Source organism: Ornithorhynchus anatinus, chromosome 1 (genome assembly GCF_004115215.2).
Source record: "Ornithorhynchus anatinus isolate Pmale09 chromosome 1, mOrnAna1.pri.v4, whole genome shotgun sequence".
NCBI lineage: Eukaryota > Metazoa > Chordata > Mammalia > Monotremata > Ornithorhynchidae > Ornithorhynchus > Ornithorhynchus anatinus.
In genome coordinates this window covers 41,491,177-41,513,387 of record NC_041728.1, presented here as the reverse complement: position 1 = coordinate 41,513,387, position 22,211 = coordinate 41,491,177, and the positions used below count along the sequence as shown (strand labels likewise).

Sequence of the window (22,211 nt, the reverse complement as noted above, 5' to 3'; positions counted from 1 at the left end):
ACAAAAGGCTTGGAGTTGGCAGGGTTGTGCCTTCTTTCCTAGCTTCTGTACAGGATTGACTCCGTGAACATTTAGTCCATGTTCCATAGTAATGAAATCGTGCCCAGTTAGTGCCCACGCCAATCCTGCTTTTCTACCTTTATAACCCAATCACCCACCAGCTCCTCTATAGCGCAGCAACATATGAAAGCCTGATTGGCCAACTGGCACAAATTCTTGCTCTATGCTCCCTGCTCTAGTTTATTCAGAGCAGATTTGGGGCAAGCTCAAATAGTCTCTCTTTCCTCTAAAGGAAGGGTTTCCCAATTAAGTCCACCAACTTTTTAACAAAGCATTACATTATTCCCATGTTGTTGGCTAGGTTAAACAGCGAGACCTGTAGATGCACAGAATATATATATAGGCATATAAACAAATATGTACCACTTATTGAGATATACGAATAGTGATACACATTTATTCTGAAATCATCATTGCCTTGCCCCACTGAGGGTCTTTAACTGGACATTTTCATGCCATGAGAGTTGAAATTTACACATTACAGCATTGAACCAATTCAACATAACCATCAGTATTGATAAACGATCCATCCACATTCCTAAAAAAAGATGCTAAAAAAAGCATGCAAGTATTGAACCCATTTCAAAGCAATTAATAGCCAAGGGAGAATTTGGTCTGAGTCCATCGAGTTGGAAGACTGCAACTGCCCCATTTTTAGATGAGAATTCAAAGGTGAAAACCTGGGGTCTTCCCCCACCTTGGAGTGGCAATTATTCATCGGTACAGGTTGAATTCTTTTCTAATCATTGTCCTTTCCACAAGCAGCAGTTTGACTGGGATACTTGCGGGCAGTCAGGCTGCTACATATAAGAGGACAAACCTGCACTAGTACAGATTGTTCCATTCCACGGCAAAACAAAGGGGGACTCCAAAACTCCCTTGACTCTTCTAGTCACAAGTATGGGAACATTTTGTTGATTCCAACATCCTTGAGCCAAGGTGCCCATTATGTCTTACATGGGGAAGGGCCCCTAACCCAAGCACACATCCCCTTGTTTTTCTTATTTAAGTTGTATATTCCCTGAAAAGAGGCCAGGCCTTTCTCTAGGTTCATCCAGCATCAGGCAGGTGCTTTGCTCATGTTCCAAAAGAGATCAGCCAGCCTCACTTGGCCTTCTGCTAATGCTCCTTGCATGGAAGACGTCTGGAAGCACAGAGCCACCTGAGATCGATAGACAAGTATGGGATGGGACAATCACATACCTTAGGCTGGAGGGTGGTGCCATAGAGTACACAGGTCCCCGATATCAAGAACTACAGTCACCGGAAGCCAATGAAACTCTCACACCTTCTCAGCCACTTATCCCTTTCTGTTGTTGACATTGGTTTAACCAAGTCACCCCTTAATGCTCCAAGCCTCTGCCGGCATCTTAACTCCCAGAGGGGTCCCACAAATGCGAGATGTAAGGTGCCATCAACAAAGAAGCCAGAGATTTGGTAAATTACCAAGGACTGAGGAATAGATACCTTCATTTTGACTCTGTGACACATGCTATTTAGGAAAATTGATGCCTCCCGAACTGACTGCCTGACTCCATTACATTTGGGGAAAGGGGCAGGCTTTCCCTTAACCCATCTACTTAACTTTAAACAGCATGTTTGGCTTTTAGCAGCTGTCCTATTTTCTGCATCTCAAACGTGGAATCTTTACCCTCCGTCATACTCTTTCTAGTGGTCAAGAGAACAGATAGGTTTCAAGACTTTCTGAAGCTTGGCCTCAAATGTGCCGTCATTAATGGATCTCCTTGAGTCCGTGTCTCTGTCCCGCAGTCTCCCTTCAGATTTCCCTCTAACCAAGTTTTGCTAGGGCGTGGGCTCCACTCTTTTTATTTATTCAACAGCAGGAGAGAGTTGTGCTGTGGTCTTGCCATCTGCACACACAGGTAGGTATCAATCAATTACCGCACAATGGCCTGAACCTTTTCAAAAGAACCAGTTAGTGAAATATACTTATTGCATTTGGCTATTAAAAAAATTAAAGAAAGATTGTTCAGGCCCCACCTGCTCCAAACAAAGTCTGCCAATGACTGAAAAACAACAAAAAGAAGAGGCAGCAAGGCAAATGGTATAAATATTCTGAAAGAGTGTCTCCTTGCTCTGTCTCAGGAGACGGCTGATCCAAACCTGTTCAGAGGACATGAATTTCTTTAAACACAAACACACAATCAGGGACAACTAGAAAGTTACCGCATTCGCGAACATTCCCAGCCTGGGAAGGAAGTGTTCCCCGGAGTCAAGGCTTCAGGCTCCACTATCTGAGGCTTCGGGAAGAGAAATCTCAGAACAGTCAAAGATAGTTGAAATTATTTCAGACACAGGATAGGGTTAAAATTAAGCAGTCTCCCATTCCCACACCCATCAGACTATATTTACCACCTTGGTTTGGAACCTGAAATTTGGATGTGTTGGGCTAAGTAAGGAACCATCAGGGGTTTGACTTCAGGATCCCCCAGAACGAGGCGCTCTCAACCAATAAACAGGACCAGAGCACATTGGCTCACCTGGGCTCTTCTTCCACTAGTCCAAGTCACACCTTTCAGACTGGAGTTTATAGAGCAAAATGATAAAAAAAATTGCCCTGTTGCCTTCTCCCAGGGTAGCTGTGGGGTCAGGCAATTGGAAAAACTGCAAAAGCTAAATTTCCACCTATAGGGTCAGCAGGTTCAAAGTTAATGAGTGGGTTACAATTGGTCAGAGTCCTGAAACATCGGAGCCCAGCTCAATGAATACTTCATGGACACCCATATAAAAAGCACAGCTGGTCCCTCTTAGTCCTTCCTTTCCTCAGTCCACTATCCCCAGAAAATGTGGCAGCAAAATTAAGCACCACTCCGAGCATTGGAAACCAAAAGGAGTTCCTCCAAAAAAACAAGGGAAACATCTCTTGATCTTCCTCCCTCCCCCAACTCCTTCCCTCCTCTCCCCTCACTGCCCCTGTTCCCCATAAACCATCTTTTCCCCAAGTCTCCATGGAGAGTTCAGCGATGTGTGACAGGTTCCTGATCCATCTTCCCAGAAAATGGTCAAAGCCAATCTGCTAGAGGCACGAGGCTGAGTCACCATGGTTTGTTGCTACAGATCCAACACCATAGGGTTTAGGACACTTAGATTCAAAAAGGCTACTTTCCACAGGCCTGGGATAACAATCAGAATCTCACCAATGGGCGTTTGGTGTCTGATATGAGAGCATCTTCAGGTCTTCACCTGAACTTCAGGTGTCTACTTCAGGAGTTCAGCAGGGTGTTGGCAGAGTCCCTGGGCTTTACAAATATTGTGGGCTCCTTCTGACACTTTGTTAGAGAATTAATTTTCCAGCAAGCCTATCTGCACCTGCCCAGCTTTCCCTCCCTGAGGAGAGAGAGAGGACAGGCAAACCCAAAATCCAAGTAGGGGTCAAAGAGAATGGACTCCAAGCCCCCTACACAGCTGAGGGAGAGAGTTGGGGGGGCGGGAGGTCTGCAGTAGACTCTGCATTCAGAAAGTCCCAGAGACGAGGGTCAGACCCAAACAAACCACTGGGTTGACTCTTGTCGGGTCACGGGCTCTGCCAAGAGCAGCTTAGGGGTGTGGCAAGAGGCCTCTTTTTACCAATAGAGGAAACTGAACTAGGACTCCTTGGAGGAGAGACTTTTTAACTCCCTGCTTGGAATTTTAGGGGCTAATCTGTGGTGCCTGCGAGACCAGGACCCTCCAAAGCAGTAGCACAATGCCTTGGACATGGAATATCAAATGGCTGACACAGCAGTGTTGAGTCCAAGGCCCGCCAAACCCCAGCACAAAAACTGATCTCCACTTGGTTCATTTGAGCAGGGCTGTCCCCTCTTCCCCAGCCAGAAGGGAGAGGCAGGATTCCTGCACTTCAGCCAGATAGTCCTCTTCTCCAACCTCAGACCCCAGTGTGAGTTTTAAGACCCAACCCCTTCCCTGGATTTGGGGGTAAAAATTGGCATTTCCCTTCTCGGACCTCACAGGTGTTTCTCTCTCGAGAAAAGGTGTGGGTTCCACCCAGCTGGGTTTCATCAGGCCCAGGCCCAGGGTGCAAAGGAAGTAAGGAGGAGGGCTGGTCATCCCTAGATACTGCACCAGGAGGAGTCAACCAAGCAGGGCAGTGATGGAAAGGGGACTGGAGCAGTGGAATGGAGGTAAGACTAGACTACCACTAAGTGAATTGGGCCATGAGCCCGGAGACCTGACAGAAGCCTCTGTGCATGGATCCAGAGGGAAACTGAGGGTCCCAGTGCCTCAGGATAGCCTGTACCCCTGCCTTCTGGTGAACCCTGCAAGACAGCACATGGCCCAGATGCTGCCTGGGACCTGGCCTGTTTTCCTGGGTAGGGGTCCCTCCAACCTGAGGGGAGTAAGCAAGCAGGCAGGAGTCTTACCTTCAGAGCAGAACTTGCCACCATAGCCAGTGGCTGAGCAGTCGCAGGTGGGCTGGCCTTCCAAGAGAAAGCAGGTCCCCCCATTCTCGCAGGGGCTCCGGGAGCAGGGGTCCTCAGCTTGCAACTCGGCCCCCCGGCTGCCCAGGAGACGCGGCTCTGAGTTCCCATACTTGAGGTCCAGGATAAATCCCCGGAAGGCAGGCTCAGCCTGCACCCCATCGAGGGTCAGGGCAGAAGGGCGCACGTCTGCAGGGACCCCACCAACGAACAGGTCGCTGACCACATTCATGTAGGGCCTCTGGGGGCGCACCTCCCCGGGCCGGGCCTGACCGTCCAGGGCCAACACGGTCCGCAGGCGGTCACGGCTCACCCTCAGGAAGTGCCAGTCGCCGTCGTCGACCCGCTTGTCGGTCAGTACTGCTGTCTCAGCGCAGTCCATGCTGAACCGGAGCTGGACCCGCCCATCCACCAGGGAGAGGCACAGGAAGTCACACACACCCCCGTCATCCAGGTAGATCAGTAATCCGGCTGAGACATTGGTCTTCAACTGGAAGCTCAGGTCTCCGCGGGTGCTGGCATCCCAGCGTAGGAAGCGTGCCCACTGGTTCGGGAGGCCCGAGAACTCCAGCCCCAGGCATGACCCCACCAAGGAGCTCAGCAGTAGGGTGAAGCAAACCGAAGGAAGGGTGAAGGCCATTGCTGCAGCTGCTCCTGGGGAGAGACCAGGCAGGTGGGGGGGGAGGAAATGGGAGGGCAGTGCAAGCAAGTGGGGTCTTCGTACTGAGTGACAGGAAGGGATGGGGGGACAGAAAGGGGGAGGATGGTGGTGGAGAGAGGAAGACAGAGAGAGAGGAGTGAGGAGAGAGTGATGGAGGCTGGGTAAGAGCCACAGGGGATACACAGAATAGAAAGAGGCCAAGGAGAGAGCAGGGAATGCTGGAATCCAAAGCTCTGGCCAATAAACCCAACTGGAGGTCGAAGAAGCAGTAGCAGAAACAGCAGAGGAGGAGGAGGAGGAGAGCAGGTGTAGCCAACTCAGGAATCCAGCCAGGAAAGATACCACTTCTCCAAGAAAAGATCTCAGATATCCAAGAGGATCCAGAGGCTTTTATTCCAGAAGAGCATATGCCTTGGGGATGCTTTAGGCAGGGGCCCTTCCCCAAAGGGCCACAAAGGCCCCAGTCCAGCAGAAGATGCTGGAGTGGTGGCACAGTGAGGCGAGCCGGGTGAAGGGCAGAAAAACACAGGGATCAATCCGGTAGTCCTGTCTCCTAGAGCTGGGAGGGCAGGCGAAGGAGGACTGAGTCAAGCAGATGATGCAGGCAGCTCATGACCCTTGGAACAGCACAAGTAGAACCAGACTTCATGATGAACCCAAAGAGATCCAGCTCATCACTCGCCCCCACTGCTCCAAGGGAATCTAAGGCTCCAGACAAAGACCCGCAGAGCCTGGAGACACAGTGAGAGAAATGAAAAAAGAAAAAAAGAGTGAGAGAGAAGCCAGTGATGTGTGCCAGAAGGGCACTGTCTCCTATAATAATTGTAGTATGTCAAGTGTTTATTATGGGCCAAACATTGAACTAAGCATTAGGGTAGATACAACATACTAGGTCCCACATGGGACTCACCGTCTAAGTAGGAGGGCAAACAGGCATTGAATCCCCATTTTGCAGATGAGGGAACCGAGGCACAGGAAGTTGTTAAGAAATTAAGTGACTTGCCCAAAGAGCTGGGATGAGAACACAGGGCCTATGACTCCCAGACCAATGCTCTGTCCAGTACACCAGACTGCTTCCTATCCTACTTCTTCCCCACAACCACAGAATTCAGGACAAGGGTAGAGCCTAGCCCCCAGGTAATTGAAGCTCTTTGACTTCCTGGGTGACCTTCAGCAAGCCCCTTAACCTCTCTGTGCTCAGTTTCTCCATTTGTAAAATGAGGTAAGACAAAACTAATAATTTCCTGCCTAGTTCAGGGAGGTGTTTTGAAGACTAATAATGTCTTAGATTGTAAGCTATAAACTGTAAGCTCACTGATGGCAAGGAACATCACTACAAACTGTTGCATTATACTCTCCCAAGTGCTTAGTACTATGCTCTGCACACAATAAGTGCTCAATAAATACCATTCATTTTTTGATCTCATCTGGAAAATACTCAGTGCTCACTGGAGAGAAATGTTGATGAGTGAGTGGGTGAATACAACTGTTGAAGAATTTAGGATTCCTCTCCCAGTTCATTAAGTTCTTTTCAGAGAAATTACTAATTTACCTTTCTCTGCACCATGGAGCCACGAAAGGCAGCATTATCATTCCTGCTGATAAATGATGAATTAGAGGCATGGGGAGATGATGGAGACTTGTCAAAAATACACAAAGAAAATAAATTGAAATCAGAACCAGCAGGGATGAGAGGGGAGGTGAAAAGTCACAGCTCTACCAGGGAGGATGAGGCCAGTGGTCCATGGTCTGAAGGTAGAAGACGGGAGCTGGCCGAATGGTAAGATCCATACAGCCAATGGGGGAAATGCAGGCTTGCTACACCAAGCCGCACAGCCAGCAACAAGGCTACATGCCCTGCTCTCCTCTTCCCCTGGCACTCTCCTACACAGAGGACCTAGAAAAGGCCATTTTTGAATGGAAAGAGAGAGACAGGCAGAGAGAGAGGCAGAGAGAAAATGTGGCAGAGAGAGGCAGAAAGAGAGAGGAAGAATGAGGCAGACAAGAAAGAGTGAAACAGAAAATGAGTGAGACAGAAAGAGTGAGGCAGAGAATATGTGAGGCAAAGAGAAAGAAAGAGTAAGGTGGAGAGAGTGAGGCAGAGAAAGTGAGACAGAGCAAAGAAGAGTTAGGCAGAAAGAAATTGAGGCACTGAGAAAGAGTGAGGCAGAGAGAAAGTGAGTCAGGGAGAAAGAGTGAGGCAGGAAGAGAGTGAGGCAGAGAGGCAGAAAGCATGAATCAAAGAGAAAGTGAGGCAGAGATAAAGAGTGAGGCAGAGACAGAGCAAGGCAGAGAGAATGAACCAGAGAGAGAGAGACAGAAATACTGATGAAGAGAGAGTGAGGCAGAGAAAGAGTGATGCACAGAGTGAGGCAGAGATAAAGAGGGAAAGAGGCAGAGAGAGAAAAAGTGAGGCAGAGAGAGAAAGAGCAAGTCAGAGAGAAACAGCAAGACAGAAAGAGAGAGGCAAAAAGAAAGAACAGTGAAGCCATGAAAGAAAGTGAGAAAAGAGTGTGGCAAAGAGTGAGACAGAGTGAAAGAATGAGACAGAGAGAGAGAGAGTGAATTAAAAAGAGAAAGAGTGAGAGTGAGGTAGAAAAAGAGTGAACCAGAGAGAGCAAGAAAGAGTGAAGCAGAGAGAAAGAGCAAGGCAGAGAAAAAGAAAGAGTGAGGCACAGAGAGTGAGGTAGAGGGAAAGAAAAAGGGTAAGGCAGAGAGAGAAAGAGAGAGGTAGAGAATGAGAGAGAGAGGCAGAGGGAAAGAGAGTGAGGCTGAGAGAGTGAAGCAGAGAGAGTGAGGCAGAGAGTGAGATAGAAAGAATGCAAGGCAGAGAGAAAGAGCAAGGCAGGGGGAATGAGATGGAGAGAGTGCAAGGCAGAGAGAGAGTGAGGGAGAGAGAAAGAGAGAAAGTGAGGCAGAGAGAAAGCAAGACAAAAAGAATGAGGCAGAGAGTGAGATAGAAAGAATACAAGGCAGAGAGAAAGAGCAAGGCAGGGGGAATGAGATGGAGAGAGTGCAAGGCAGAGAGAGAGTGAGGGAGAGAGAAAGAGAGAAAGTGAGGCAGAGAGAAAGCAAGACAAAAAGAATGAGGCAGAGAGAGAGAGAAAAGAGCAGCTTAGAAGGAGACTGGGGCATAGAAAAAAATGAGAGAGAGAGAGAAAGAATGAGAAGCAGAGAGAGAAAGGGAAGTGAGGCAGAGAGAAAAGAGAGCAAGGCAGAAATAAAGAGGTAAAGAGAGAAAGAGCAAGGCAAGAGAGAGAAAGAGAGAGGCAGAAAAAGAAAGAGCAAAGCAGAGATGAGTGAAGCTGAGAAAAAGGCAGAGAGAAAAAGAAAGTGAGGCAGAGGAAGAGAATGAGGCACAAAGAGGGAGAGAGAGTGAGGCAGAGAAAGACAGAGGGAGAGAGCGAGAAGGAGAGAGAGAAAGGGAGAGACTGAGGCAGAGACAGGGAGCATATGTCAGAGAGAGAATAAGCAAAGCGAGTACTGTCCCACGCCTGGAATTATTGATGAGCTGGGAGTAGCAAGATCACCGTATGTGTAAGTGAGCCTGCAATGTGCGCACCCAGGGGGCTAGGGAAGTTTAATGATGCTGCCATGATTGATTTTCCTTGAGCTTATCTCCTGGTGGGCCAGAGGAGAGCACTGAAAGATGGGCAAAAGTGAGTCACAAGGAGCTGGAGTTAAATGGAAGGACCAAAATGAGTCCAGGAAGGCTGCGGTCTAGATCTTGGTGCCAACCTACATTTGCCTAGCTAAGGAATTGGTCATTCACACTCTCATTCTCCCCTTTCTTTGTAGGACAACTTCAAAGCTGCAGGTGAACTAAGCCAGCTCATGACCAGTAAGGATCCAACTAACATCTCTCCCCTGCATTGACTTCATTGCCTACACAGTTAATAGGAATTATTCATTAACTGAAGTGGAAAGGACTTGAAGGAAGAAATCAGTTTTGGGGTTAGTGGTTGGAATGGGGTACCCAGCAACTCCCCAGCAACCTTTGACCCTCCCCACCCAACCACCAACCTCCGGCAGTGTGGACTGTGTCTCCCCTCTTGGTTAGACCAATTCAAACTGATGGCTGTTTTCTCTATTTTCCAACAAGTGATCAAATAGATGCCACAATCCCTCTCCAACCCACTTTCCCAACAGCAATAGGGGCCTACTGGAAAGAGCACAGGGCTGGGAGTCAGAGGACCTGGATTCTAATCCTGGCTCTGCCACTTATCTTCTGAGTGACCTTGGGCACTATCCTCGGCTTCCCTCTCTCATTCAACACACGTATTCATCACTAAAATCTTGTCAGTCCCACCTTCACAGCATTGGTAAAATCTGCCCTTTCCGCTCCATCCAAACTGCTACCACATTAATACAGTCACTCATCCTAACTGACCTGGATTACTGCATCAGCTTCCTTGCTGGCCTACCAGTCTCCTTTTTTTGCTCACTCCAGTCCACACTTCACTCTGCTCCCCAGATCATTTTTCTATAAAAATGTTCAGGACATGTCACCCAACTCCTCAAAAGATTCCAGTGGTTGCCCATCCACTTCCGCATCAAACAAACTCCTCACCGTTGGCTTTAAAGCATTCTACCACCTTGCCCTCTCTTACTTCATCTTGCTTCTTTCTTTCTACAACCCAGCCCATATACTTTGCTCCTCTAGTGCTAGTCTTCTCACTGTGCCTTGATCTCATCTATCTTCCCGGTACTCACCGACACCTAGCCCACATCCTGCCTCTGGCCTGGAATGCCCTCCCTCCTCAAATTCAACAGACAATTACTCTCTCCTGCTTCAAAGCCTTATTAAAGGCACATCTCCTCCAGGAGACCTTCTCAGACTAAGGCCCTCCTTTCCTCTTTTCCCACTCCCTTCTGCATTGCCCTGACTTGCTCCCTTTGTTATTCCCCTCTCCCAGCTTCACAGCACTTATGTAAATATCTCTAATTTATTTATGTGCACTGATGTCTGTCTCCCCAGCTCTAGACTGTAGGCTCACTGTGGGCAGGAAATGTGTCTGTTTATTGTTGTATTGTACTCTCCCAAGCATTTAGTTTGGAGCTCTGCACATAGTAAGAGAGCAGTAAATATGATGGAATGAATGAATGACTCACAGACTTGTCCTCTTTTCACCAGACCATCAGAAAGATGCTAATCAAGACTAGTGGAGTAGAACGGAGAGGTGGAAGCGGGGAAAAGCAGGCTGTCCAATTGGAAAGAATCAGGAAACCCTATATCCCAATCCTGCAAGGAGCCTTGTCTGTTGAAGGGACAAGCTTGTGAAGCTCATGACTGTCTCCTAGCTGAAAATCTTCTCCAAACAGTCCCCTGCTGATCCTTCGTACTTCTTCCATCTATAATGTCAGAGCATCCCTTCCCTTAAAACCTTGAAGAAGGGAAAACTCAGTGCACAGAAAGGTGGAGACAGGTGGTAACTCCAGAATTAAGGAACTTGGAATAGGCAGAACAGTACTGAATTTGTAGCAGGTACTCACCTGCAACTGCTTCTCAGTTAATTCAGTCTTGAGCACTTACTGTGTACAAAGCACTGAACTAAGCACTTGCGAGAGTATTGATGTAACAGAGTTGGTAGACGTGTTCCTTGCCCACAAGGAGCTTACAGTCTAAGTCCTTCCTTCTATCATCCCCTTCCTTCTGCACTACTCTTCTCCACTCCATATTCCCCAACTACTGGTTGCCTTGGGCACCCAACACACCTCTACTGATGCTCAATCTCCTTTCTTCTCATGTCTCTGTTAGACTGTGGTTAGTACAGTGCTCTGCACAAAGTCAGCACTCCAACACCATTGACTGACTGACTGATTGAGGCCTAAGACACAAACTTTTGTCAGACTCTGCACAACGTCCAGGCTGGAGAGCAGACTTCACTGAGTCTCACTTCCCTGGATAATCCAAAGAAGGATTTGATCTCAAAACGGCTACGTTGAAGACTTTTATCAAATTCCCTCTGTGAGGAGATGTTCTCTTTGATTAATACTCTCTTTTCTGTTCAATTCCCAAAATTTTCTAAACCCTCCCACCAAAAGGTCCCACCACAACACCAAGTTCATAAAATGGCAGAGGCAAAAGCATGTTAAAAGCATCCTGTGCCTCAAATCTGCTTTTCCATCCAGGAAACTCACCCACCTGCAGCATTTCCACAGTCCACACTCAGCCATAGGGCTGTGGGAGTTGGAGAGACCAAGCTCTAAGCATCCCACCTTCACGGCATATGACTCAGAACTATACACGCACGCGCGTGCGCACACACACACACAGGATAGCAGAGGAAGAAGCCTCTTAAGTCTGAGGATCTCAGCAGAGAGACACCACCCTTACAGGAGGGGCAAACACATGCTTATCTGTTGTGTGGGTACCAAGCAAGAGGGAGTGAGTGACATTATCTAATTGCCAGCTAATTTCCATAATTAACCAAGAGGCACACTTTTCAGGCGGGGTTAACATCTTTGCAAATGGCTTACAATCCTGCTGTACCCAAGACATGGCACACAACTCTGACATGCAGGTTGCTTAACCTCCAGAGTGGCCACAGCTCTCTCAGCCTTCCCCTGTTCCTCCCACTCCAGCCTGCTCTCTTTCCTCCTCTCTCTAAGGCTCATGGGGTGTGAGTCACACGCTTGATGTTCCTTAAAGCAAAGAGAATAGCAGCAGCATTCACTGGCAAAGGGTGGGAGGGAGAGTGTCTGCTGCCTTCATGGCACGGAGCCTTCCTCTCCTCTCCTAGTGCTCTTGCCTCCCCCACACCTTGACTGTCCATCTCTGCCCTTCCCACTCACTGCAGTCCTTTTCTGCAATACCTTTGCGCCCTGATACTGGGAAGCAGCGTGGCCTAGTGAAAAGAGCAAGGGCCCAGGAGTCAGACCACCCAGGTTCTAATCCGGGCTCTGCCATTTGTCTCCTGGGTGGCCACAATCAAGGCACTTCACTTCTCTGGACCTCAGTTTCCCCATCTGTAAAATGGGGATTCATTACCGGTCATCCCTCTTCCTCAGGTGAGCCCTCTGAAGGCCAGAGACTGTATTTGATCTGATGTACTGTACCAGCCCCAGCACTTTAAAACATAACAAATGCTTTACAAATGATAATTATGGTATTTGTTAAGCATTTGTTAAGCATTTACTATGTGTCAAGCACTGTTCTAAGGGCTGAGGAGCTCTGTAGCCCAGTGGAAAGGGCACGGGCATGGGAGTCAGAGGTCCTGGGTTCTAAACCCAGCTCTGCCACATGCCTGCTGTATAACTTCTCTCTGCCTCAGTTACCTCATCTGTAAAATGGGGATTAAAACCTACTCCTTTTTACTTAGACTGTGAGCCCCATGTGGGAAGGGGACTGTGTCCAACCTGATTAATTTGCATCCACCCCAGCGCTTAGAACAGTGCTTGGCATATAGTAAATGCTTAGCAAATACCATAATAAACGCCATAATAATCTCATAAGTAGCTTTTTCCCCAGAGAATTCCATGTCTTCCATTGCTGACCTTGGATTCCCCCTCTTAAAGTCTTCCATACATGTTAATGACTGTTGCTTTGTGCTGCACTGATTAAGTCTTCCATACCTCCCTCCACCCAAAATGGATTTCATTTTTAGCAGGCAAGGAAAAAGTTATTCAGAACACTCTGTTCCCACCCTGTAGTAAGAGGTGAAAATCAAGCCTAACCTCCTTCTGGACCATGTAATCTACCCCTACTGCCTTCGCCTTCTCGCTAACTGTCCCTTTCCTGGCTCATTTTCAATCCAGCCACTCCTCAGGAACCACTGCCACAAGGTCTCCAAGCTTCTTCTCTCTCTCCACCCAACACTACTTCTCTATGGGATCCCACACATCTCTTGCTCCTCCAGAAAGTAAGCTGTTCAAGGGCTGGTGCCCAAAGAAGTAGAAGAGGTTCTCTAATGCCCCAGTCTTTGGGTGGGTAAGGGACTGGGAAATACGAGAGGGAAGGAGTGATCCCCTCTCTGATTTTACCCTCAGTGATTGCAGAGTACCCCTTGCAACCAGACAAGTGGGATTCCCAGAGGAGAGGAAACACGGCGATTCCTGGAAGACACTGGGTGCCCTATCCTGCCATCTGTGGAAATTTCCTGTAGAATCAACATTCATCTACTGGTGCCCATCTGCTCCATAGGCAAGGGCAGCAGGACTCTTCAGAACACCTGACAGAAAAGGAATTGTGTACAACTCAGATCCTTCCTTAGACTTTGGAATCAATTGCAGAGGGATATGCCCCTTGTCTGCTGTGTGACCTTGGGAAAGTCACTTAGCTTCTCTGTACCTCGGTTACCTTATCTGTAAAATAGGGATTCAGACTGTGGGCCTGATGTGGGACATGGACCGTGTCCCACCTTCTTAACTTGTATCTACCCCAGCACTTAGTACAGGGCCTGGCACATAGGAAATGCTTAGCAAATACCATAAAAAAAAACTTTAAAAAGTATTCCGAACTCGAGGAGAACAACCCAGCTGGAAGAGCCTCAATTCTAGGCTGGGAAAACATCAACAAGGATCACCTAATCCTCCCCTGCATTTAGAGTGGGATGAATCATCTCACACATAGGCAAGAAACGCTCTAGTTTTTAAAGGCCTCAGAGAAAGGAGTTCTTCAAGCTCCTTCTGGAAACCGATAACCTTGAGTTGATCAATCAATAGTAGTCACTGAACACTTATTCTGGGTAGAACACTGAACTAAACTCTTGGGAGAGTACAAAAGAGTTACTAGACTGGATCCCTGCCCTCAGGAGCTTACGGTCTAGCAGGGAAAATGGCTGCTAAAATAAATTCCAAGGAATAGGGCCGCTGGAGAGGACAAGGCCTCCTTTGACTCCTAATGCCAGCATTTGACTTCTAAAGACGGGACTGTTAGCTGATCTCAGCTTACCTGTGGCTGTAGGGGAAGCTAGGGTATTTACTTATCCACTCCACATTTATGGAATTTACTGCCCAGTATTGACTCCACTCTAGGTGGGTCTTTTTGCCCAGAGCTCCTCCCTGTCTCCTCCTCCCCACCTTCCTCCTGGCAGTTAGTTCTGAGCCCACATAGCCACAAAGTCATGAGAAGCCATCATGGGACATCATCTGACACCCAGCCAGGGAAGAGGTAAACCTGAGCCAAGGGCAAATTCAGCAGAGAACCAGAAGAACAGTGTGGTCTAGTGGTTATAGCTTGGGCCTGAGAGTCAGCAGACCTGGATTCTAATCCTGACTCCACCACTTGACTGCTGTATGACCATGGGGAAGTCACTTAGCTTCTCTGTACCTCAGTTACCTTATCTACAAAATGAGGATTAAGAGTGTGAGCTCCACGTGGGATGTAGACTACAACCAACCTGCTGACCTTGTACCTAACCCAGCACTTGAAACAGTGCCTGGCACAAAGTAAGTGCTTAACAAATACCATAAAAAAAAGATGCCAAACTTGAGACTTTTTGGAATAAGGAAGACTCCCCAGGAGAAACACTGCTACTCCCAACACCCAAGCCCCTGTGGGACTGGAAAGAGCAAGCACATACAATTTGCCCTGGGGAAAATGAGTTGGACAGAGAAAGAGAGAGAAAGAGAGTGTGTGTATTGGGGGGGGGGGAGGTAGAGTTGACATAGTAAGTAGTTAAATACCATGATAATATATTTACATTAGATTCTAAATTATTTATTTACATTTATGTCCGTCTACCCCTTGAGACTGTAAACTTATTGTGGTCAGGGAACATATCTGCCAACTCTGTTGTATTCTCCAAAGCGCTCAATACAGTGCTGGACACGTAGTAAGCACTCAAAATACCATTTATTACTATTATTGCTAACAATAATGATAATACTAATCCTACAGCAATCAGCAATCAGCAGAGACTGGCTGCCCAGGACACAGACCCCGGCCAATCAGAATCCAGGCAGAGGAGGATACAGGTTTCTGGGAGTCAGAGGACCTGGGTTCTATGCCCTGCTCCGCCACTTGCCTGCTGTGTGACCCTGGGCAAGTCTCTTACCTTCTCTGTACCTCATTTTCCTGCTCTGCAAAATGGGGATTAAGTACTTATTCTCATTCAGGCAGCACAGCTCAAGTTAGACAGGGTCCTCTCTGATGTAATTACCTTGTATCTACTGCAGTGCTTAGTACAGCACTTGGCTCGTAGTAAGTGGTTTACAAATACCACAGTTACTATTATTGCTATCTTCATCATCATGATTTTTATTCTATTACTATTACCATCATCATCCTCATCATCATTATGTGGCAGAGCAGGACTTGAGTTCTATTCCTGGCCTGGGATCAAGGCAGTAGTTCTAGCCCAGGATCTGATGTCTCTAAGAATTCTCTTCCATAGTACACGGCCCTCTCCACTCTCTGCAACAGTCAGTGGTGTTTATTCAGCACTTAACAGAGCACTATCCTAAGCACTTGGGAGAGTACAACCAACTAAATAGACACAATCCCTGAGCTCATACCTAAGCCCCAACTCTTACCATTGACTGGGCAACAAGCAGTGGTAAACCTTGCCCTCATCCTCAAGCCAACCCCAGTACAAGCCTCCGTGAGGGATCCCATGTAAGGGCAGGCAAGGATTCAGAAACCACTGGCCCCACTTTATGGATGTTATTCATTCATTCAGTCATACTTACTGAGCACTTACTGTGTGCAGAGCACTGTACTAAGTTCTTGGAAGAGTACACTATAAGAATAGACAGGCACATTCCCTGCTCACAATGAGCTTACAGTCTAGAGGGTGAGACAGATAATAATATAAATAAATATATTACAGATATGTACTTAGGGGATGTGTGGGACAGAGGGAGCTGCAGGGACCGGGGAACCCCCAAACTCCCATCTTGCCAGATTTCTGCAAGTGCAAGATGCCAAGATGCAGCTTCACCTACCCAGCTCCAATAGGCATCAGCCAGTGGAGGCACCACCTCCATGCCCTCAGTGCCAAGGAATAACCATTCATTCATTCAGTAGTATTTATTGAGCGCTTACTATGTGCAGAGCACTGTACTAAGCACTTGGAATGTACAAATCGGTAACAGATAGAGACAGTCCCTGCCCTTTGATGGGCTTACAGTCTAATCAGGGGAGACAGACAGACAAGAACAGTGGAAATAAATACAGTCGAGGGGAGGAACCTCTCTCATTAAAACAATAGCTAATAAATACAATAAATAGAATAAATGAATAGCATCAGCCAGGATGCCATCTCCCACAGCTCAGTCCAAGGGGTGGAGCTGGGAGAAGCAATGTGGCCTAGTGGAAAGAGGATGGGCCTGGGAGTCAAAGGTCCTAGGTACTAACCCTGGCTCTGCCACTAGTCTGCTGTGAGACCTTGGGTAAGTCACTCTTCTTCTCTGTGCCTCCGTTACCTCACCTGTAAAATGGGGATTAAGGCTGTGAGCCTTCTGTGGCAGAGAACGTGTCTACCAACTGTTTGTATTGCACTCTCCCAAGCTTAGTACAGTGTTCTGCGCACAGTAAGCTTTCAAATACTATTGATTTATCGCTTGACAGGGATTGAGTAGCTTGATCAACTCCAGCGCATAGTACAGTGCCTGGCTTAACAAATACCATTTAAAAAAAAGCCAGGAGGCCACTCCAGCACTAAGAGAGGCCCCAAGCCCGAAAGCTCCCGCCTGCCTGGGCTGGAAAACCATCTGGCTGCTGGAAGAGTTAATAATTTATAATGAAGATAATCACCCTTCAAGGTTCTCTCCTCCCGGGACCATTAAAAGAGATTCAATTCAGAGCCAGAGCTCTTTAAATGTGGGGAGGGGGAGGGGGGTGGAGGGGAAGACTGGTAGACCCTGGGAAGGGGAGAAACAGAAGCAAGAAGAATCCCGCTGCCCTCTCCCCGCCCCCTTAAAGAAATCACCCAGTTTGTTCAGTCCAAGACAACAACCTTTAACCAGCTCTCTCTTTGCCAGCCCAGCACGTGGGCAATTTATGGGTCTTTTCTCCCCGCCAATTCCCTCCACACAAAGCGGGGAAAATCAAACCCAAGCAAGAGTGAGGGAGACAGAGACAGGGATGAGGGATGAGGGATCAATCAAGGCAGGGGTTGCTGGGATGGCCCTTTCTGTTCCCTTTTCCAGCACGGAGAGCGGCCCCCACTGGGCTAATTACTCCCATTACTTGACAAATTCTCCAGTAGTGAAGGGCCAGAGCAGGGAGGGGAAGGGAGGATGCTCAGAGGGCTCTGTCTCATGGTCAAGGACCCTATGCTGTCTGGTGGGAGAGAAGGACCAGGGCCGCAGACCAGCCTGAACACAGAGGGGGCTTGGGGTTGGGAGCTCAGAGTCCCTGCTCCCCTGATATAGGTGATCGCTGACCACTTAATAATGCTCTTATTATTAAGACCTTATTATTAAGGCCTCTCTCCTGTCTGGGACTCTCTCCACCTCCATATCCAACAAACCGCCAGTCACTCTCCCCATCTTCAAGGCCTCTACTCAAATAATATCTCCTCCAGGGGGTCTTCTCTGACTACCCTCTCCTCTCCCTACCCTATTTTCCCTCCCTTTCAATAGTATTTATTGAGCACTTACTATGTGCAGAGCACTGTACTAAGTGCTTGGAATGTACAATTCGGCAACAGATAGAGACAATCCCTGCCCATTGACGGGTTTACAGTCTAATTTTAAGTCCCCTATGCTCTTCCCAGCTCTTCCCAGCTCTTCCCGTGTGCCAAGATGACCTGGAGTAGGAAGGTGCAGATAGGGGGATGGGGAAAGAGTAACAGTATTTCCTATCTTCCCAAGAGAGGTCTCTCTGACAGAACAGAGACTTGGAGGCTTGAAGACTACCTTGCTCTCAAGCATTTAATCAGTGGTATTTATTGACAGCTTATTCATTCAATCGTATTTCTTGAGCGCTTACTGTGTGCAAAGCACTGTACTAAGTGCTTGTGAGAGTACAATAACAATAAACAGACACATTCCCTACCTACAAGCTTACAGTCTAGATGGGGAGAGCGCTTACTGGAAGTAGAACATTATAGTTAGCGCTTTGGAGATTACAATACAGTAGGTTTGGTAGACATGATCCCTGCCCTCAGGGCCCTAAAGTCCAGTGTGTGAGATAGACAGTGAAATTCATGGGAAATAATGGTAATGAGAAATACATACACAAGTGCTGTGGGAAGTGAGGTGAGTAATAAAGCACTTAGTGGGTACAGAATAAAGTGCATAGGGGACATAAAAGGGAGGGAAAATAGGGTAGGGAGAAGAAAGGGTAGTCAGAGAAGAAGGCTCCCTGGAGGAGATATTATTTAAGTGGGGCCTTGAAGATGGGGAGAATGGTGGTTTGTCAAATATATGGGTGGCGAGAGCTCCAGGCAGGAGAGGGGCCTTGAGCAAGTTCATTCATTCATTCATTCAATCATATTTATGGAGCATTTACTGTGTGCAGAGCACTGTACTAAGCACTTGGAAAATACAATTCAGCAACAAATAGAGACAATCCCTGCCCAACACAGTCTAGAAATGGGGAGACAGAGATCAAAATGACATTATATTGTACTCTCCCAAGCACTTAATACAGTGCTGTGGACACAGTAAGTGCATATATATTTGATATCTATCCTTAATCCTAGTCTTCAACCTAAAGTTCAAATTTAACCCAAACTCTAGCCCCAACTCCCAGTCTATTCCTAGCCCTCTCTTTACCCCCAATCCTATTCCTGACTCCAATAACAATTTTTCAAAAACTGGAGTTGACAACTGATTGGTCAGATTTCCAAACCAGAATTTGTTGATTTCTGAACTTCAGGCATTTGTATTCAGGCAGTCCCTTACCCAGACCCAAGGCTGTGAGCAGAAGATGGGAATTTCTGTAGCCTAAAAGGCTTGTGGAAACTATTTACTAGACCATTTCAAAACACTTCCCACCATCAATGGTTACCCCTGCTCTGCCTCAAGCTTCAGGACCCCAGCTCATTAAGAAGTTTAACTTTGCATTTCAAAGAGATTCTGGGAATACAACTCCCTCCCTAAAATGATATCCTCAAAAGAATACTTCATGTTTTGTATAGTGCATTGGTTTATCAAAGAGCTTTCCCATCAATTACCTCATTTTATCCTCATAACATTCCTGTGAAGTAGGGTGAGGTAGGTATTACCCCCTTTTACGGATGAGAACACTGAAGCCCTGAGGGGGCACTTGCCCAAGGTCGCACGGAAGGCCAGGGGTAAAGCTGGGACCCAGCTGTCCTGGCTCTCAGCCTTCTGCTCTTTCCTCTGAGACACTCATCTCATCAGTTCCCCGATCTATTAGTCCTAACTTAGCCTCGGGAATGCGAAGAAAGGTATACTATCAGGGTCCTCGTTCTGATCCGTGCTCTAGCCATGTACATGCTCACACCCACCCAGAAGCAGACACCAGGCTGGGACCACAGGGAGCAGAAAAAAACCTCATCCTGCCCCTGCATGTCACTACACACTGTAGAGAGAGAGAATGGACATACAGCTCCCTGTGTCCAAGACTTCAGATCAGAAGACAAGCAAGAGAGAAACGATGTTTCCTCCCACTGCTCCTGTTCATTCCAGCATGGCTGGAGATATTGCTGTCACAGTAATAATGATAACAACAATTGTAATAATAGTATGTATTTCATGCCTACTATGTGCCAAGCACTGTGCTAATTGCTGGGGTAGATACAAGATAATCGGGTTGAACAGGGGAACTGCCACACTTGAGGTTCACAGTTGAAGAGGGAGGGAGATTATTATTATTATTGTATTTGTTAAGTGCTTACTATGTGTCAAGCACTGTTCTTAGCACTGGGATGGATACAACTTAATCAGTTTGGACACAGTCTTCATTCCACGTGAGACTCACTGTCTAAGTAGGAGGAGAAAGGCATGGAATCCCCATTTCACATTTGAGGAAACTGAATCTCAGAGAAGTTAAGTGACTTACCCAAGATCACACAGCAGACACTGGCATAGATGGAATTAGAATTGTGACTCCTGGGTCCATGTTCTTTCCACTAGGCCATGGCTACTTCAATTTAATAAATACCAAAACTAATTGGTCAGGCAACTGTGGAAGGACTTTTTCCTAGAGAGAAGGCTCAGAAATAGATTCAGAAGCTCAAGGAAATCAAGCACTCAATCAATCCTACCAGTGAACATAATGATACACATGGAGAAGTAGTGTGGGTTAGTGGAAAGAGCCGAGCCCAGGTTTGGGAGTCAGAGGTCATGGGTTCTAATCCCATGTCAGCTGCCACTTGTCAGCTGTGTGACGTTAGGCAAGTCAACTACTCTGGGCCTCAGTTCCCTCTTGGGAATGAAGTCTGTGAGCCCTATGTGGGACACCCTGATTACCTTTTATCTACCCCAGCACTTAGAACAGTGTTTTGCATATAGTAAGCACTTAACAAATGCCATCATTATTATTAATATCCCCACCACAGTTAATCAGTCCGTAGAATTTATTGAGTGCTTACTGAGTGCAGAGCACTGTATTAGGTGCTTGGAAAAGTACAATATAACCAAGATGGCAGACATGTTCCCTACCTACAAGGAGCATATGCTCTAGCATAGTTTCACCTCCTCTGACCCAGTGGGCCCTCCTATGTTTCATCTTTCTTCTCTCCATCCTTTTTCTCTCTGGGCAGTGTCATCTAAACCCTTGAGTCCATCCCCCACAGCTCTTATATTCATATCTTTACACTTTATATTTGCTTTCCCATGGGTGGTTTATTTTAATATCCTTAATATCCTCCCCTCTACTACCAGATTGTAAACTCCTTGAGGTCAGGGATCCATCTCATTTACTCAATCTTTTGTTCTCTCTCAAATGCCGTCCCTGATCTTGCCTATTCCGCCGTAGACCCCTGGCCTACATCTTCCTGCTGTCCTGGAATGCCCTCCCTCCTCACCTTCGCCAAACTAACTCTCTTCCCCTCTTTAAAGCCCTACTGAGAGCTCACCTCCTCCAAGAGGCCTTCCCAGACTAAGCTTCCCCTTTTCCCTCTGCTCCCTCTGCTGCCTCTCTGCACCCCCCTTCACCTCCCCTCAGTTAAACCCCTTTTCCCCCTTTCCCTCTGCTCCTCCCCCCTCCCTTCTCCTCCCCTCAGCACTGTGCTCATTTGCTCATTTGTATATATTTTTATCATCCTATTTATTTTGTTAATGAGGTGTACATCCCCTTGATTCTATTTATTGCTATTGTTTTTGTCTGTCTGTCTCCCTCTATTAGACTGTAAGCGCGTCAGTGGGCAGGGATTGTCTCTATCTGTTGCCGAATTGTACATTCCAAGCGCTTAGTACAGTGCTCTGCACATAGTAAGTGCTCAATAAATACTATTGAATGAATGAATGAAATACTTAGCATAGTGCTCTGCATAGAGTAAATACTCAATTAAGCAGTAAGCACTCTCTGGCCTAGTGGATAAAGTAAGGACTTGGAGTCAGAAGGACCTGGGTTTTAATTCCAGCTCCCTACTTGTCTGCTGTGTGATCTTGGGCAAGTCACTTAACTTCTCTGTGCCTCAGTTACCTCATCTGTAAAATGGTGATTAAGACTGTGAGACCTATGTGGGACATAAACTCTGTCCAACCTGGTTACTTGTGTCTACCACAGTGCTAAGTACAGTGCCTGGCACAAAGTATGCACTTAACAAATACCATTTTAAAAAAGACTACATTTTATTGGTTCATTCAGCTAGAATTTGGATAGTTTTGCAGACCGCGGAATTGGACAGCATCTCACCCACAACTGGAAGCCAAGGGAAACTAGATCCTGATACCTGCATTGGTTCAAAACTGGTCCCCCACCTAAACCTCTCCCAGACTCAGAAAATGTAGCAACATCAACTTCCTCCCTAACACAGGGTAATTAGAGTTTCACTCCAGTTCTCCTGACCCCCAAAATGGATTCTAGAAGCAGTGTGGCATAACGGAGAGAGCACTGGCCTGGAAATCCTCCCAACCTCACAGCACTTATGTAAACATCTGTAATTTATGTATTTATATTGATGTCTGACTCTCCTACTCTAGCCTGTAAACTCGTCGTGAGCAGGGAATGTGTCTGTTTATTGTTGTAT

At 47.1% G+C, this 22,211-nt stretch overlaps 1 protein-coding gene across 1 annotated transcript in view; it reads right to left on the bottom strand.

Annotated features, from left to right (window-relative positions):
* The window catches only part of NRXN3 (neurexin 3), a 1,784,727-nt gene that overhangs the window by 1,710,996 nt on the left and 51,520 nt on the right, over nucleotides 1-22,211 (bottom strand). Inside the window, 1 exon segment of the mRNA XM_029059196.2 lies at nucleotides 4,443-5,891. Within this exon segment, the coding sequence (XP_028915029.1) occupies nucleotides 4,443-5,139 (697 nt within the window). The 5' untranslated portion in view covers nucleotides 5,140-5,891.